The sequence below is a fragment of the Pelodiscus sinensis genome, chromosome 4 (assembly GCF_049634645.1).
Source record: "Pelodiscus sinensis isolate JC-2024 chromosome 4, ASM4963464v1, whole genome shotgun sequence".
NCBI classification, from domain to species: Eukaryota; Metazoa; Chordata; order Testudines; family Trionychidae; genus Pelodiscus; species Pelodiscus sinensis.
In genome coordinates this window covers 123424518-123443118 of record NC_134714.1, presented here as the reverse complement: position 1 = coordinate 123443118, position 18601 = coordinate 123424518, and the positions used below count along the sequence as shown (strand labels likewise).

Below are 18601 nucleotides of genomic sequence, written 5' to 3'. Positions count from 1 at the left end.
GTAAAAGTGAGGCGGGCGGAGGAAAGGTGAGCTGTATTACCTTGTAGCAGGAGAGTATCTATAGAGTGAGGGACCATGAGAGAAACAGGAGAGCGGAGGACAAGGGACTCAGACATTTTAATTAGGCGTGCCGCGGCAGCCACAGCCCGCAGACGGGGGTAGACCTTGGGCAACAGGATCCAAGGTGGCAAAGAAATAAGCTACTGGACGATTTTTTTTGCCACCATGCTCCTGAGTAAAAACCCCAAGTGCACAACCAGATTGCTCGTGGCAGAAAAGGGTAAAGGGCTTACAGTAGACAGGTAACCCTAAGGTGGGGGGGGGGGGGCAGTGAGAAGCACTAAAGAGTCAGTTTCTGAGGCAGATAATGAAGGGGAACAGAGGAGTAGATCATTTACACATTGGACCAATGTGGACCCAGAGGGGAAGACCAGGTTAACAAGGTCTTTGGCTAATGCTTGGGAAAAGTAAGACGGGGCTTTCTGTGTACCCCTTGGGAAGCATACTGCTGCTCCTTGTAAGAAAAGGCAAAAAGATACTGGGACTTAGGGTGAACCGGGACAGAAAAGAAAGCAGAACACAGATCAACATCAGTAAAATGAGTTGCATCTGGCAGGATAGAAGCCAGATTAGTTGCTGGGTTAGGGATTACAGGAAAGGTGGGTACAACAATGCAGTTAATAGCTTGAAGATCCTGAACAAACCGCCATGATTTCCCATCAGCCTTTCGAACTGGGAGGAGGATAGGGGTGTTACAGGGGCTGGAACAGGGGACAATAATGCCTTGTTCCCACAGGGTGGATATGACCGGAGCTGAAACCTCTAAATCCCAAAAACCCGGTGCCACGACCCCTTCTCTGACCTTATCCCCATTCTTGGTACCCTCCCCATTCCCGGTACTGTCTGCCCTGCCCTGAATAATGCTGTATTTGCAGAGCTATCAACCTTTGTGAGGACTGCTTCTCTTTCCTTTTAGAGTGCAGTGGCAATGCTCTGCCACTGCTTGCAATTTGTCCATGGTCTTGGCCTCCCATCCAACACTTATTTGCTTTAACATACTGCTAATAGCAGATAAGAGGCTATTAACAAACGCATGCGCCAGGGCGCCCTGTCCATTTTTACCTGGTTGCTGTACCCCCAAAAAATCCAAAAAAACCAACCAAACAAACAAAAACCATCAGTCAGTCTGTGTGATAGTTGCCCGGGTTTTTTTCTTTGTTGCTGTTTACGGGGTTATAAGTAGCTTACACAGTTGCAGGAGGTCTGCTTCAGAGGGTTCATAGGCATTGCACACTAGCAAAATTCCTCTGCAAATTTGGTAGGGTTTTCCTGGGGCTTTGGAAAACCTTTTAAAATCGAGTGGAGCTCCGTGTGGGTCCAGGGTTTATAGCTTCAAGTGGGACCGGTCTGAGTTTTCTTGGAGGACGGGGTAAAGGGAAGCGCTTGGTCTGGTGGTGGGAGAGGAGGTTTCCAATAAAGCTTTTTTTCTTATAATTAGAATTTTTAAGGGAGGCGAGCTTCGATTCAGTTCATTTAAGATTTGCCTCGTCCCACCACTGCATGAAGCAATCTACCTCTCCTCTAGCCAATTTAGTTTTTGGGAAGGCCAAGTTTGTCTTTTAAGACATCCACTTGGTCTTTGTTCCAAGATCCTAACAGTGGCCACTGAGTTTTGGGATCCCCCCAGAGTTAATCTAGATCATTTTTCCAGAAATTTACAGGAGTCCGGACCCTTTCTAAAATATATAAACTGAGCCAGGGTCCCTTTAGGGAACTATCCCTGCTTAGACGTCTGCTTACCCATACAGGAGGACTTCATACACCAATCACACCAGGAGGAAATTCGGGTTCGTCAGAGCGGTGCCCGGTGCAACACACAAAAGAAGCCCACAGGCTACTGCCTCAATCGCCCTTGCGTTCACTCCAAGGATTTTATCCAAGGTGCGGTGCGGCTGCGATTGTGCAGATTCCAGTCACACAGACCGCGGGGACAGGAGCCCCTTGGTCGGCCAGTCCCTGGACAGGGATGGCTCCCAGACTCACTCACACCACAGGGAAGACGGATAGACACAGAGACAAGACAGTCCTCAGTCCGGACAAAATAATTACCTGACCAGAGTCCTGATGTTAGATCCCGGGATCCCTACCAGAACAGAGCAGGAACCAACAGGTTCAATGGCGTAGACTTCGCTGTGGCTGTGCACCTTTCCGTTCTGGCGGAGGACCGCTCGGGCTAAATGCCCAGGTGCCGGCTGCCACGGTCATCCTGCAAGACAGTCAGGGATCTCACAGCCTCAGCGAAGACGGTTGCCATCTCGGTGGAACCTCCAAATTGTCAAAGTTAGACAGGACTCACAGATTTGGCAGACTGCTCTGTTTATTTCAGCAAAGCTTTGCTAAAATGCATGGAGAAAATGTGAGTACCCTACAAGGTTCAAACCCCTTGATTTTATACAGTCAAAAGGAAGCCAAAATTAACAGGATTAAAAGGGGGGCAAAACTTCACATAATTAGTGTGAGGCTACTCAAGTACTCTTCATTTCAATATTAAGCACACAGCAATCTCCTGGCTATATCTCCCTGATTATCTGGAATTGTTTCCTAACACTTAATGTTTCTTTTCCTGTTAAACTCAGGCCCAAATTGGCTAGCACCTTGATCTGCATACCTACAATCAACATTAACATACTTTTCTTCTTCCTCTTAAAAGACAAACAGAATTCCTTTAACTTATTCAATTATTACAGCACAATTCATCTTTTTCTTACAGTATAATTCTTTCTACTTTCACACTGGCACTGGGGGCTTTGGGAGGACCAGAAACAACTTATTTGAATATTCATCATTTGCTTAATGGATATGCAAATGAATGTTACCGGTCCTCCCAAAGCTCATGAATGGATTTACTGGTCCCCGTATCAAAAAGTTTGGGAACCCCTGGGCTACTTGATTAAAAAAATAGGTATTGGGGGAATAAATATTGGACCCTGTTTGATAAAACGTATCAAATCTTCCACTGTGTCTGATTTGCACAGGGCTCTGCCTTTGAGCCTTTATAATTTCCATGCTTCATAACCTCATAGATATTCATGGTTTTGTATCATTCCCTACAACATGTCCAGGAGGCCTCTGTACAAAGCAGCTGGCTTGCCCATTCAGAGCATGCTCAAAATGATATTACAGCTCTGACTTCAACTCACACCTGTTGGAGCGGGGGTGGGCAAGATATCTCTCATGGGCCGGATCCGGCCCTCCACGCCATTGGATCCAGCCCGCAGACACCCTGCCGGACCCTCAGGCACGCAGCTGCCGCTTATTTAAGCAGAGGACTGCTCTGTGTGCTTCTCTTCTCTGGAGGGAGGGGAAGGCTTTGTGTGATCTCCCGATCGCCAGCCCAATCCTCAGCTCCTATTGACTGGAAACAACTGGCCAATAGGAACTGTCCCCAGCCAATTTCTCGGCTTCTATTGGCTGGAAGCTGAGAGATTGGCCTGGGGGACTGGGTGACAGGGAAAGGCAGCACAAGCCTTTTCCCCTCTCAGAGCTGAGAGCCACATGGAGGGAGCAGCATTCAATTTTATGCAGTCTGGAGTTGCAGCAGGCAGGGAGCCCAGCTTGCTTTGGGGGTACTGTAGGGCTGCTGGCCACGAGACATTTAGGTAAGTGCCTCCCAGCCAAAGCCTACCTCTGGCACCCCAGCCACTCTGCACCCTGACTCCCTCCCCTGGGTCACCATCCAATTCCTCTGCACTCCCCTACCCCAGATCACAACTCCCTCCCAGACTCTATACCCCCTTCTATACTCCTCCACCAGGCCAGAATCTTCTCCTGCACCCAGATCCCCTGCCTGACCTGCAACCGAATCCCCTGCCCTAGGTCACCACATCCTCCTTCACCCATACTCCCTCTCAGACCTCACAAGGTCTTCTGCACCCCAGTCTCTTACCCCGTTCGCCCTTCTGCACTATCCTACACCCCGCACCTCCTCCACAGAAAAGTGCAGCCCTTGACCACTTTCCAAAATCTTGGAGTGACCTCCCCCCACACCAAAAATTATTGCCCACCCCTGTGTTAGAGCATTTGAGTTCTACATGTCAGTCTTTTCCTCCCTCACTGTGCTTGGACATGGCCACAGATACTTTATGTAAGATCACTCCATGCACTGCTAAAATTCAGCTGACTGTTAATGATAAAATGACAGCATGGGTTGATGTGAAATATCAGGGAGTAGTCATGTTAGTCTTTTTTAGCAAAACAACAAAGAGTCATGTGCCACCTTAAAGACTAACAAATTTATTTGGGCATAAACTTACGTGGTCAGATGCAAAGATAAGTGTGTTACATTACTATGCAGAGCACTTGAGCTCTGCATAGTAAATTTAGTCGGGTAGATGTGGCCCACTCCCAACAGTAGATGAGAAGGTGTGAATGCCAGAAGAGGGAAGATGACTTTTTATAGGTATCTAGCCACTCCCTATCTCTATTCAGACTAAGGCTGATGATGTCAAGTTCACATACGAATCCCACTTGGCAGTGCCAGCTAATGTCCAGTTTTGAAGAGTTTTTGCTGAAGTATGTCAACTTTTAAGTCTGTTACTGAGTGTCCAGCGAAACTGAAGTGCTCTCCTACCCATTTTTAATGTTACCATTGTCGATGTCTCATCTGGGTCCATTTATTCTTGTGCAGAGAGATAGTTCGTTTGGCCAATACAAATGGCTGAGGGGCACTGTTGGCACATGATGGCATATTTCACATGTGTAGATGAGCAGATGAATGAACCCCTAATGGAGTGGCTGATGTGGTAAGGCCCTGTGGTGGGGTCATGTTAGTAGATGTGGGAGCAGAGTTGGCCATGGGGTTTGTTTCAGGGATTGGTTCCTGGTGTGATGCGTAGTTGATGGTGAATATTTGCTTTGCATTAGGGGGCTGTCTGTTAGCGAGGATTGCCCTGTCTCCGGGGGTCTGTGAGAGTAAGGGGTCATCTGCCAGGACAGGCTGGATCCTTGATGATATGCTGGAGAGGCTTTGATGATATCCTGGAGAGGCTTTAGCTGGGGGCTGCAAGTAATGGCGTGTGGCATTGTTACTTTCCTTGGGCCTGCCTTGTAGTAGGTGACATCTGGGTACCCATCTTGCTCTGTCGCTCTGTTTCTTCACCCCGGTGGGTATTGTAGTTTTAAGCACACTTGGTATAAATCCTGAAGGTGTTTGTCTCTGTCTGAGGGATTGGAGCAAATGTGGTTGTATCTTAGGGTGTAGCTGTAGACAATGAATTGTGTGATGTGTTTTGGATAGAAGTTTGGAGGCATGTAGGTAAGTATAGCGGTCAGTAGGTTTCCGGTATACGGTGGTGTTGATGTGACAATTACTTATTTGCACTGTAGTATCCAGGAAGTGGATCTCTTATGTGGACTGGTCCAGGCTGAGGTTGACGGTGGGATGGAAATTGTTGAAATTCTGATGTAATTCTTCATTTCAGCAAAATAAAATGATAGTCTAAATTTTCAAATACGGAGGCCTGAAGTGAGGCTTTTGAATATGCAGTATGATTTTCAAATTTCCAGAGTGCCTACAAACCCCATTGACTTCAATGGGAGATGCTAGCACTGCATTGTTGTAAATCCTTACTTAAGTAAGGATTTAGGAGGTTAACCAGAGGCACATAGATTTGAAAATGTTGACCATAAGGATATTGACCCCAGCTGAATAAACTGCTCACCATTTTGAGGCAGGAGAAAATTTCCCCACAATATTATAAAGTATACTTGAGGTCATAATGAAAAGGGGATGGGGATCACACTTTTGTCTCTGAAGCATTCAGTATTAATAACTGTGAGTCAAAAGATATTAGACCACGTGGTTTGTTCCTATATGCGTGTTCTGATCATAATATAAGCTCATTGTTTAATTATAGTGGGAGCGGCATTGGCTTAATAGTTTCCATTCTAACCCCCTGTTTTCAGTTGCTCCTAACTTCTTGTAAGTGTCACCTTTTGGGTAAAACATTCCATGCTTTATCTCTTTGTGAAATGGATTTTTGTTTAAATTTTGAGTAAAATTGGGTCAGCTATTTTTGAGCACACAGAGAGAGGGGAAGAAATATACTTTCTTTATTATAAAAAAAAATCCTCTTTTTCTGAACAGCTTGAGGGTTGAAAGGCCTGAAGGTAGAAAATTAAAATTTTACAGGGAAATAGCCCTTATTAGGAAGTGCCTTTGAGTGTTCTCATAAATACAGAGTTTGATTTGACTGAGCTATGACTTTAAAAAATGGTGTTCTTTGCTTGTATGGAACATTGTGCACAGGATTTCTGATACTGTGATAATGTGCTCGGCTAAGGGAGACAGCAGTGCAGATATATGCACGGATAACATCTCTGGGAAGCATACACTGCTTGCTCGGTGAAATAGACAGAATCTCAAACTTAGGCTTTGCAAGTGCGGTGGAGCCCAGTTCCAGCACGATTTGCAGAGTGCTGTGTCCATTACAAAGTACACTGGAGCCCTCCTTCAGTCCTTATGACTTTTGTAAGGTTTTCAGGGGTTATGGTATGGCTTCTGTATGCTCTGCAGGATGAACCAAAGGCAGAGCAGTGCACTCTCTTATGGATCTAGAGATACAAAAGAGTAGTCGATTAGTCAACTACCCAATAAGCCTAGACTTATCGGGTAGTCGAGTCGACTACTCACATCCCCCCCACCCTTGTTGCCTCAAAGGAGGGAAGCAGGAGCCAGTGCCCTCCCCCCACCTCTGTGCTGCTGCCTCTATCAGATAGAGACAGCAGTGGGGGGTGGAGGAGGCAGGGGATCCCAGCAAGGAGTTGGGACTTCCCATGGACAGCGGCTGCTGGACCCAGCTTGAGCCAGGATTGAGCAAGCCCAGCTCAGTCCCGGCTCATGTCAGGTCCAGGAGCTACTCCCGCTGCAGCTATGCAGCTTAAATGTAGTAGGAGCTGAGCTGTCTGCATGCCCAGCTCTTACTACATTTAAACTGCAGAGCCGCAGCGGGGGTAGCTCCTTCTGAGCACCTGCCCTTATCAACTAATCGTGTAGTCAATACAAATTGCATCAACTACCCAATTACCCACCTCTTATCATCCTTATATGGAACACCTCGGATCTGCAGGATAGGGCGTTCCGGTGATGTCTACACAAACATTTCAGACCTCAGCAACCTTAAACTGCACCGCTGTAAACCATGTCTACATGAAGAATTGTATGGGTTCAGCCGGTCCAACTGCTAAACTCCTAGTGTGGACAGGACTTCAGTCTTTCAAGAAGGGAGATCAGGTCCACGCTGATGAAATATCATCACTATTCAGTCAGTCCTTGCCACCATAAATAGGGTTGCTTCTGAGATAATGGCTCCTGTTGGAAGGTTGCATGTGGAAAATTTGTTGGTGTTGAACAACTAGTCTTTTCCGCTGTTTGGTTGGGGTTTTTTTAACTGTGGCTTAGTCCTGATTTACTCATTAACTCACCCCTTGTTAACAGAGGTTGTACAAAAGGTAAATGAGATGATTGCCACCGGACAGTACGGAAGGCTCTTTGCTGTGGTTCACTTCGCCAGTAAGCAGTGGAAGGTAACCAGTGAAGATTTGATTTTAATGGAAAACAAGCTGCCGGCTGAATGTGGTGATCGAATCCGCCTAGAAAAGGTAAAACCTTCCTGATGTTCAAGATTGCTGGAGAGCTTCCGGGGTGCCCCTACTTGGCCAACAAGTCAAGAAAAATCCATTCACCCCTATGGAAGGCAATAAAACTGGCTCAGCAGGGCTGGTGATGGTTGTGGTTTTTAAGATTGTGCGGAGGGCTGGAAGAGAGAGCTGGCTGTTTATAAAAATAAATAAATAACAGCTTATGGGAAACTGGACTTCCTTTGCACTCCCCGGTGCTCCCAGTAGCCCTCTGTATGATTCAGTATGATGGATGTGTTTCCATAGATAATGTTTATGCAGCTCAGCCCCACCAGTTCTGAGCTCACCACAAGGATGTGTTGTAACCCTGTGTACTTATTAGCGGAAATGCCCTGGATAGAGGCCAGCTTTCCAAACGTGGCATTGTAAATGGGTGGCTTGGGAAGAATCATAGAATCATAGGACTGGAAGGGACCTCGAGAGGTCATCGAGTCCAGCCCCCCGCCCTCAAGGCAGGACCAAGCTCCGTCTACACAATCCCTGACAGATGTCTATCTAACCTGTTCTTAAATATCTCCAGAGAGGGAGATTCCACCACCTCCCTTGGCAATTTATTCCAATATTTGACCACCCTGACAGTTAGGAATTTTTCTAAGAACTCAGAAATCAATTTCAGAACAGTCCTGAATTATTCCCCTTGGATCTACAAAAGCTCCAGTTCTATCTGTAGCTCCTTGCCAGGCCTTCACGTTACTGTTATTTTAATTACCCTCTTACTGATGGTGTCAGTATGATTTACACCAAAGAGAGATGGACTGAATTGCTCTGAAGATTTCAGGCTCCTTCAGTCAGTGGGAAGACAGGCAGTTGGCTTTGCCCATTCTGGCCAAAGGTGTAATTATCACTCATTGGATGTTGTCATTCCCAGATATGCTCCCAGAGAAAAGCTTGTTGTCCTAGGATTGACAACACGAATCAGCTGATCCAGCAATCCGTCCAGATGAGATTGCACATTGGAAAGTGACATGAGAGTTGATTCTTCTTCTAAGCTTCCAGAATGTTCATTGCATCTCTGGATGAGGAGGGCATGGAGGAGATAGGTGTGGGCTCCTATTAGATGTTTCCATCATAATCCGCTTCTAACACTCAAAATGAACCTAGAGAGACTCATTAATCCAAACCTTGGCTGAAATACCATGAAGTGAGGCTACAGTGGATTAATCTTTATTCATCACAGCCAAGCATTTATTTGCTGTTTAATAGGGTCTGGAAGACGCCACTTCTCTGCAGAATCATTGCTTTAAAGCTCAGTGTCGAAGCCCCCTCTCTGGCAGCTGCATGTTGAATTGTTGTGTGAGACAGGCACTTGCAAGAAGCAGCCTGCTGAGAGTGCAGAGATCTGGGTCAGGGTGAAGACAATCAGGCATTTATGTTTAATCTTCCAGTAAATCCAAACCATAATCCTGTCAAGGTTTTTGCTGACAAATGTCTATCTGAACCAAAAATCAAAAGCCCCAATTATCATGTGTGCATTGCTTGTTAACTGCTGCAGTACAGTGAATGGAGAGAAGAAATAGGCTATAAAAACCGTATGTGTTTTAAATACTTTCTAGTCTTGACTGAAGGCAATTTCAGTTCCCCTGCACCAAAGGACTAGTACGTGACGTGAGTGTACCCTAAACATCTATTTGTGTATTACCCATATGAGTGTGCCGGGAGAATAATAATAAAAATGTTGTTTCCCTAATGAGGGCATAGCAACTGCTGTAAAACTCCAGTAATCACAGCAACGACTGTTCACAGACTTTGGCATGAAGATCTTAGAAATTCAGTGTCTTTACAGCCTTCTCTGCCTTTATCTTCCCCTGCAGTGTTCCCTGTAAACAGTGTGCCTGTGCAGCTGCTCAGGAGAGTTTCAAATGCCAGCCAGCTGATTAGCAGGGCGCCCACAGTGAGGTTTTTTTGTTTGGACTGGTGGTGCACGTTTGCATGTGCCGCAGTGCACATAAAGTATTTATTCTGCACATGGATGGAAAATATTAGAGGAAACGTTGTTCCACGGTCTTACAAATGCATATAGAACCAAAGGCCTCTGATTAGTGTGCAGAGTGTTTGTAAAATACGCTCTGGCAGAACAGATCTGGCCCTTGCCTGGGAGAGCATGTATTGAATGGGTGTATTTCTTGGCTGGTAGCTCTTTCTCAGCAGCAGCCTGAGGCTGCTTAAGCTCATTAAAATACAAATCACCCAGCCCTCTAGGATATTTGTCAGGTTTTGATAATATTGTTTCAAATTAGATTGTGAGCATTGGCTAATGACCTAAGTGCATAATTTAATCTTCCCCAGGTTTTGATGGTTGGTGCTGATGACTTCACGCTAATTGGAAGGCCGCTTCTGGGGTAAGAAAGACACACTTTAGAATAAATGTTTTCAAGATCCAGCCCTGCCAGGGCTAGGGGCATACGAGAAGTCTGTGCAACATGTTGGGGTTGCCCATGTGTAATGTAGCATTGGTGGGGAATTAGGTGCACACATCAAAGGAATATTAGGCCCCTAAATCTGTGACTCTCATTTGATCCTAGAACTAAATCCCCTCTTCTAGTAACATAAACCAAAGAAGTTAAGGGTTGAACAAAGCTGTAATGTATTAATGGGATGAGACAGTGAATCCTGTTCTATTCTGAGCCTGCTGGTGGGGGCAGCACAGAGGCATTTTACTCCTAATATGACAGCCGTATTTTTTCACTTCAAATGTTTTAATGTAAAAATATGCGGGTGGAGCTTCTCTGGGCAGAATGTGCTAAGCAGGGGAGGCAAAATTGTTCTGTGGACAGGGCCAAATCGCATTTTTAATTATGGCCCATGCGCAGGAAATCAGACTAGGTACATTCCTCCACTCCAGCAGAACTCTGCCTGATGTCACAGATTGCTTTGCACAGAGATTGCGAATGGTTTGTAGTAACCGCACTTTCTGTTGTTATTTAAGTGCTTTATTGTCATATTCAGCATCACGTATTGGGTAAATACCCTTCCTATTGGAGTTACTCACCTTTCCTGTCCCGTCCTGGGCCAGATTTAGTCAAGGAATGATTTGCTGGTCTAGCTTTTCAGACAGATTATACCAGCCCGGCACTGCTACAGTGGGTGGTAATCTGTACTGGCAAAACTGCAGCTGTGCTGGGATAGTTTATTCCATTCCGCCCAGTGAAATCAGATACACCAGAAAAAGCATGGTTTGGCCAGTATAAGCTGTGACCATACTTGGGGCTGTTGCTGGAACAGCTATGCGGGGTCACAAATCACAGCACTGACCAGCACAGCTGTGCTGGCAAAGCATGTAGCATAGACCTGGACTTTGTGTCGCTTCATTTCTGCTCTGCCTACTTCCCGCCCTGCAGCTGCTCTCAGGTTCCGTGCCTCCCAACCAGCTTCCTTCCTGCTCCTATCCAAGTCTCATCAGCTACATTGACCAGCAGTGAAATAGTTGATGCTGATGTGTGGTATGACCATGTTAGGCTCTAGCCTTAGCACCTCAGTGAAATGAATGGACAGGAGCAGCAGTGCAACGCTGCATTGAATCACATTCTGGTCTTGGCTTGGCAGTTTTCTGTACAGCGGTATCCTTGTCTGCCCTAGGGATCAGCTGTAAAACATTTGCACAGTCACTAGCATCCGCTCAGCTGCAGAAATGCTAGCAGCAGTGGGAGCCCTAGAGTAGATAAGGCTTCCGTGGCTGCCAGCATTTTAGACCTGAAACACTGGGGCTCACAAGAGCCTTGTGCACTCTGGGCTCCAAGCACGGCTACCAACAGAGGAATTAAACCAGCGTTCACATCTGGGGGAAAATTTTGCCAAAAATAAATAACCAGCAGGGCTAGAAACGTAATACTTTGCAAAATCGGAGCTTTCATTGCAGTAAGTGGTGAGTCACCTCCAACAAGCCATGTTTTTGGCACCATTTAAAGGAACATTCCTCTACCAATGCGGAGCTTTCTGCTCAGTGCCTAAATGAAGCTAATTAACTGCCAGCATGACAGTACCCTGGCAAACCTGTATTTGTGTACTAGCCTTTCGGCACACATGGCAATACAGGGCTTCCCTGTAAGCACCTCAGAAGCGGAGAGACTCTGGCAATGTAACCAGCTGCAGAGCAAACTGTTGCATTTCAACATTTGGTTAGAATGAGTTAAACATAGTGGAGGAGAGGAAAGGCCTAGGGGTGTAAAATAAGGGGGGGAGGGTATCTCAACCTGTCTATTAAGGCTTTGGGGAATCTGACAGATGTACAACCTGCCCACCACTATGGTCTGAGACTAAGGACAATAGAGCACAGCCTATTGGGGATGGTGTGGGCTGTAGTATTTATGCATCATTCCCTTCTCCTTAAGCCACAAGTGTGTTGGAGGATAGATAACAGCTTGGATTAATACAAAGACTTTTTGTTTTCCATTGGCTTCAAAACCAACACATCAGTGAATATCTGAGTGAGTGTCGGCGGAGCTCCGTCCCTTTCAGCTGTGTTCCCTGATCAGACTAGGAGGCATGTTCTGTTTTAGACAGATGGTCATTTTAATTTTTTGCAGAAATCAGATACCTCCCAAGATGACACATCTTTAACATCTTCAAACAACACAAAATGTTGTATCTCTCTCAGTAGCCCATAGCAAGCACTAGGTTGGTGGTCTGCCTTGTTCTTTGCAACCACTTATTGTCCAAGGTTTGTATGCAAAAGCAGTGTTAAGTGATATGCAGCTGTCCTTTTCTTAGCTTGATAACTTGTACAGTATTGTGCACTCCAAAGCTGTAATGCAGAATGATTGTGACCCAGATATTGTAGCAGCATTTTCACTGCTTTCCAGTGCGGTGTTTAAACTATGAACCATTGCAACACCCTAAGGTAATTCAGCTCGAAGTAAAGGGGACATGGCGTCCTCAGTGGTTCATGTGTTAGGCGAAGAGCTCAGCTTACTCTAATGCTGTTGATCAGATTTCTTTCCATTAACGTAGCCAGCTATTTTGCACAAGGCTTCTCCTTGTCGGCTTGCCCAATTTGGCTGAGACTACAAACCCCTGGTTGCCAGATGGTGCGGTGCCACTAGTGGCATAGTCACAGGTGGGCCTGCGTTGGCCGTGGCCCACCCACTTATTATCCAGGTCCATCCCCATTCCAGCTCTGCGCCTGCCCCAGTGCTTGCTATGCTCAATCTTTCTGGTGCTCTTGCTGGGAATAGAGGTCAGGTTGTGGGGGTTCAGCTGGGGAGAAAGGATTGGGCCAGGTGGGACGAGGGGTGAAGAAAAGTGCACCTCTACCTGCACTTTCTCCGCACCCAGCGCTCTTGCCAGGGAGCGGGATTGACGAATGGAGGCTTGCAGGCCCCCAACACCCACTCCTCAGCTGGAGCACCAGGGTGGGACAAGACCCCGCAGCAAGACTGAGCCTCGTCTCCACCCCGCAGCAGGTGCACCGGGTGGGCAGAACGGGACAAGACGCTATGCCCTGACCCTGCTCCCTAGTGGGAGTGCTGGTCAGATCGGGCAAGCCCCCACACCTGGCTGGAGTGCTGGGCGGAGGGACAACACAGGTGGAAATGCACTTTTCTTCACATACCCCATTTTTCCAGGGCTCCTGGACAGAGCGTCTCTTGCCCTCTGGAGGGTGGGGAGAGGTGGCCTAGATGACTCCTGCCCCCACCCTTCTGTTGTTGCCTGTCTACCCTAAATCAGGGCCCACCCAAGTGTTTCAGTCTGCCTACGCCAGTGGGGGCTGCACTTCCTCTTCCCCCAAAAAAGCCATGTTGAGGTTCACCTGCCTCCTATCAGGAGAGAGGCTCCTGGGAGTGATGTAAAGATTGTCACCCGTAAGCACCTTGATTCTTACGGGCTGTCCTCTGCACGGGTTATAGTCATTATTTAGTAACAGTCACTTTCACTTCAACTTGGACAAAGGAAGTTATAGCATGAATTCATCTTCCTCATTAGTGGAGCCTAATGTGGAAATGCTGGCCCCACTCAAGTCAGTGGGAGTTTACCATGCAGTTCAGGGGGCCCAAAAGTTCACTCTGCGATTGCAGAATGCTAACAGCTGCGAAGTGTAATACGCTATTATTTAATTGCTGTAGTGTCAAGAGGCCTTGGTTCAAGAGTAAGACCCTCCCTTTGGCTCCACGCTGTACAGATTCCTACCGAGAGCGAGAGGCCCTTCCTGAGTCATTCAGTCCTAATGACTGATTCAACAGAGGGCAAAATTCACACTGTAGGCAGATGCCCCGCTTCGGACACATAGCTTTGAATCTTGACTTGCAGGCAGAAGTTGCTTCTTGGCACCTGCACAAGCTCAAAAATAGCTTTTTGAAAGGTCTGTTTGTCTGTGTGTCACTGTTGCACTGTACACATGACTGTAGGACAGTATGTATCCAGCACCTAGAGGAGGGAATTCTCTACATAGGTTTGTGTAGCTATTTCCCTAGTGTAACCCCTCTGGGTGAAAATAAAAGAGGCTCTTGTGAACTAGGACACCGGGTCCACCACTAACTAAAGGCTCAATTCTGGGCCAGCTTTCCCATCCTTCTCACTCTTGTTTTTCATACTTTTTGTGGCTTGCAGCCAATAACTGCAGTGCTTAAACCCCCGACTACCATTTGCTTAAAACAGCCCACAGATTATATTGCTTGAATCACTCTGTCCTCACTGATCTTGCCTTCAGAGTGTTGATTATTTCTCTGTGATTCCACAGCACAGTTGTTAGTGCTAGTGAGTAGGCTTGCACACATGCCCAGAATCTACTCCTGCACTGGTGAGACAAGTGGGTGTCTACCCTCTCGCTGGCTTCAGTGGGCACAGGGGTCAGGAAGAAGAACTCCTTAATAGACCTTTGTATAAAATACCCCCAGGCCCCGCTTTTCTTTGCCTTACCTGGTTCCTTTTCTAGCACTGCTGTTATGTGCACCTGCAGACCCATCGGGCTACCATTGTGCCAGCTGTAGAGCGCATCCTTTCACTGGGTCACACTCTGTAGCTCCTTCCCATGTATCCATTAACCATGTATACAGGCAGTCCCCGGGTTACGTACAAGATAGGGACTGTAGGTTTGTTCTTAAGTTGAATTTGTATGTAAGTCGGAACTGGCATCCAGATTCAGCCGCTGCTGAAAATGACCAGCGGCTGACTACAGGAAGCCCGAGGAGAGTTGCTCTGCCCCGGGCTTCCTGGAATCAGCTGCTGATCAGTTTCAACAGCGGCTTAATCTGGAGGCTTGGGACAGAGCAGCTGACCTGGGACTGACCTCGGCACTGCAGGGACCAACCCGGCAGCACCCCAGCTGCTCTGTCCCAGGTGTCCCCAAGTCAGCTGCTGCTGAAACTGATCAGCGGCTGATTCCAGGAAGCCCGGGGCAGAGCAACTCTGCCTTGGGCTTCCTGTAGTCAGCCGCTGGTCAGTTTCAGCAGCGGCTGACTTGGGGATGCCTGGGGCAGAGCAGCTGGGGTGCTGCTGGGTTTGTCCAGTAGCGCCGCACCTCGGCGCTGTGGGACCAACCCAGCAGCACCCCAGCTGCTCTACCCCAGGCATCGGCGAGAAAAGCCTGGTCTGCTGGGGGGGGGGGGGTGGGAAGCACACTAGCTGCTCCCCCCCCCCAGCAGACCAGGGAGACGCGGGACCGCCGAGACGCGCCGCGGTCCCACCGCCCGCGTCCTCCACGGCTTTGCTCCGCATCTCCCTGGTCTGCTGGGGGGCCTCCCCCAGCAGACCAGGGAGACGCGGAGCGGCTTTTCTTGCCATGGAGGACGCGGGCGGCGGGACCGCGGCGCGTCTCGGCGGTCCTGCCGCCCGCGTCCTCCGTGGAGAGAAAAGCCCCGTTCGTATGTAGGGATCCGACGTAAGTCGGATCCACGTAACCCAGGGACTGCCTGTATTAAATTGTATTCGTGCCCTGTGACTGGCTGCTGAATACACATATAGAGAAAGACACACACACAGCTCAGCCTAAGAATTCAATCTCTTATAAATATTGTATTCCCCAAAGTTAAACACTAATCCTGATGGTAAATGTTTCAAAGCCTTTGGCCCCTTCATTATTTTATTGGAGGGCTTTTTCCCCGCTTAAGGACAGACAGAGTCATTTGCCTGGAAGATGTGCTTTAAGTGTCCTCCCGTGGAGAAAGGAGCACAATAATGAGTTTTTAATGTTGTTTTGCAACAAGCTATTGTGAGAGTGCATCTTCCACCACTAGCATTCATTACAACCAGAACCTCTCGACACACTGGACTGGGTTTCCTGTCCACAAATGAGGCAGATTGGTTAGGAGAGGGCAGGGCAGTTGCTCAGGCAGGTGGCTCGTTCTTTTGTGTGGACCTTACATTGCCATCCTTTCTGTCTGCCTCTCCAGCAGATGATGGTTAAAGATTCCAGGGTGCTCTTCCAAAAGGGAATAACCTAGTGGCCTTTATCTAACATTCTTCTCTCAGTAGCTTCCAGAGTCCAAGGATGCATGTGAGCGCTATTGCCCAGTGCCGTGTTTCATGTGTGCGTGCACGCTGAGTCGCTGCCACGTGGTGAGAGAATGCCATGCATGCTCACCCATGTGAGATGGGAGCTTTTAGAATCATTCTGCCCTGGATACCTTTCACAGAGAAGGGAGGATGGGAAAGGTTTTATCACTGGGCTATGTTGACTATGGCAAGAGGTTACAGAATCAAGGCATTTAAGGCCATAATCTTCCATTAGTAATCTCTTGGAAAGCCTCCCACAAGCTTCTGTGAGAGATCCCCTGGAGGTAGGAGAGCATGAAGTCCTGAATGTATGACTGGACTAACCCCAGGAGTAAACAGACATGGCAGGCAAAGGTTGGGAGGGAAAAGAGGTGAAATGACCACACTGCTTGTCAGAGAGCTATGCTCTATTAGTTACATTGTTAGAAAAAGAGGATCAAATCCTTCTCCTCTTACTCAGGTGAACAGTCCATTGTCTTTTCTAGGACTACTCAGCTGAGTCACACTGGACGAATGTGTCCATCAGTCTATAAATCCCAATGCCAGTGTTTGCTCCAACACAGGGTTCTATGGGAGAGCAGCCAAACCAGGCTGAGCCCAGGATTGAAGGTTTATTGTACTTTAAGCCAAAGGGAAAACACAGAGTTTTTTAAAAGCACCAGGTGCATTAGGCTCGATTGCAGGCATTCCCAGCACTGGGACTTTGGGATTGCCAGCTCCGAGTGTTGTTTCAGACTTCTACCAGCATCGGACATTTCTAGCTCTCTCCCAGAGAGGCAGAGAAGTGCTGCTCTACAGACTAGCGTGGCACTTACCTGATAAGAGGTGCATAGGCAATTCTGTGTGTCTTCAGTGCAAAGTCTGTAAGTGAGCACTGCTGAGATGGATTTACTCACTGCTGGGGACCTTGCAGTTTCCACGAGACTGGATTTTGTCGGAAAGATGCATTACTTTGAGATACTCTTCCAGGGAGCCTGCCCATTGGTTAGAGGGGGATGTAATTAGTTACGCTGTGTTTCTTTCTTTCTTAGGAAAGATCTTGTTCGGGTGGAAGCCACAGTTATCGAAAAAACAGAATCTTGGCCAAAAATTAACATGAAATTTTGGAAAAGGCACAATTACCAAAAGAAAAAAAGTAAGACTACAGCACCGTCACATCCCACTGCCTTCATGGCCCAGAGCCACCGAACGCCCTCGCAACTCACAGCCCAGTGACACGTACTGTCCGTGCAGCTGAGGCGGACACGGGTATGGGACGCAATGCCCACAGGAGTGCCCTGATGGTGCAGGGACGTGGGCTCAGTACCTAGTGCCCTCCCAGCACAGAGCACCAGGACACGGTCCCACTGCACAGTGCCCTTGCAGCTCAGGGCACAGACATGGGCATGGTACGCAATGCCCACAGGAATGCTCTGCTGACACGCAGCACAGGGTTATGGGCTGCATACACACTGCCCTTCTGGCTCACAGCACGGACACCGGCATGGTCCGAAGTGTCTGAGGAGTGCCCTGATGGCTCACAACACAGCAACATGGGCATGGTACTCAAGTCCTGAGAGTGCTGAGCAAAGTGACCCCATTTCCTTCCTCCACCATCTGACACTCGTTAGCAAAAAGACTGTTTAAAATTCTGTTTTCAGCACAAGGAAGTGTTGCTGTTCTCCTCCCCGGCCTCTAGTCTTGCATATTTATCCACAGATGCGAGCAAGTCTTACCAGCATCTTGAACTAGGCCTTGATTTACTCTGAAAATGAGGCAGTGCTAGAGTTTCTTCCTGAATTATCAGCAGGAAAAAACAGTGTGGTAGAAATACCAGGGAGAAGTAAAACCTGACATGCTGTCACAGAGCTGCTCACACCTTCACACTCTGTCTACATGAGATGGCTTTGCCAGTATATTTGTATCTATGTAATGATACCAACAAAACTGCACTGTTACTGGTGGAGTTCACTCTAGCCCTTTAAGTGACATACGCTGTGCTGGTAAAAGCACTGTTGTTTCAGTGTAAGAGTCTACATGTGAGACTTTTGTTAGCACTGCAGTGTGGGTCACAGATCATACTTTATCCGACCCTTCATCAGCATAACTGCATCTGCAAAAGCCTTCTAGAGCAGATTTTTAAAGGTATTTTGGCATTGCTGTCCTCAACTGGCTTAGGTCTCATTTATGATGGTTGATGGGATTCAGATATTGAAATCTCATTTTAAAATATTTAGGCTCCTAAATCAGTTAGGCACTATGGCAACTGTGCCTAAATACCTTTAAAATCCAGGCCTTAGTGTATAAGATACTTTAATGTGTGATCTTAATTTTTCTTCTTTCATTCTTTTTCAGTTATCGTGCAGCCACAAACTGTGCTCCGGATAAACACCATAGAAATTGTTCCCTGTTTGTCATGATTGATTGTGGTCTAGTAGAGCTAGGTATATTTTTACTGCTTTAGGGAAATATAGAAATAAAGCAAATAAAATCTTGG

General features: G+C 47.4%; 1 protein-coding gene across 2 annotated transcripts in view; it reads left to right on the top strand.

Moving 5' to 3' along the window:
- MRPL21 (mitochondrial ribosomal protein L21) overlaps positions 1 to 18601 on the top strand; it is a 35193-nt gene extending 16592 nt beyond the window's left edge. Inside the window, exons 4-7 of one of the 2 annotated variants that reach the window (XM_075928336.1) lie at positions 7496 to 7659; positions 9985 to 10037; positions 17157 to 17373; positions 18460 to 18601. In XM_075928336.1, coding sequence (XP_075784451.1) covers positions 7496 to 7659; positions 9985 to 10037; positions 17157 to 17340 — 401 coding nt within the window. In that variant the 3' untranslated portion in view covers positions 17341 to 17373; positions 18460 to 18601. The remainder of the gene's footprint in view (positions 1 to 7495; positions 7660 to 9984; positions 10038 to 17156; positions 17374 to 18459) is intronic. The other variant, XM_075928337.1, reaches the window with a different exon arrangement.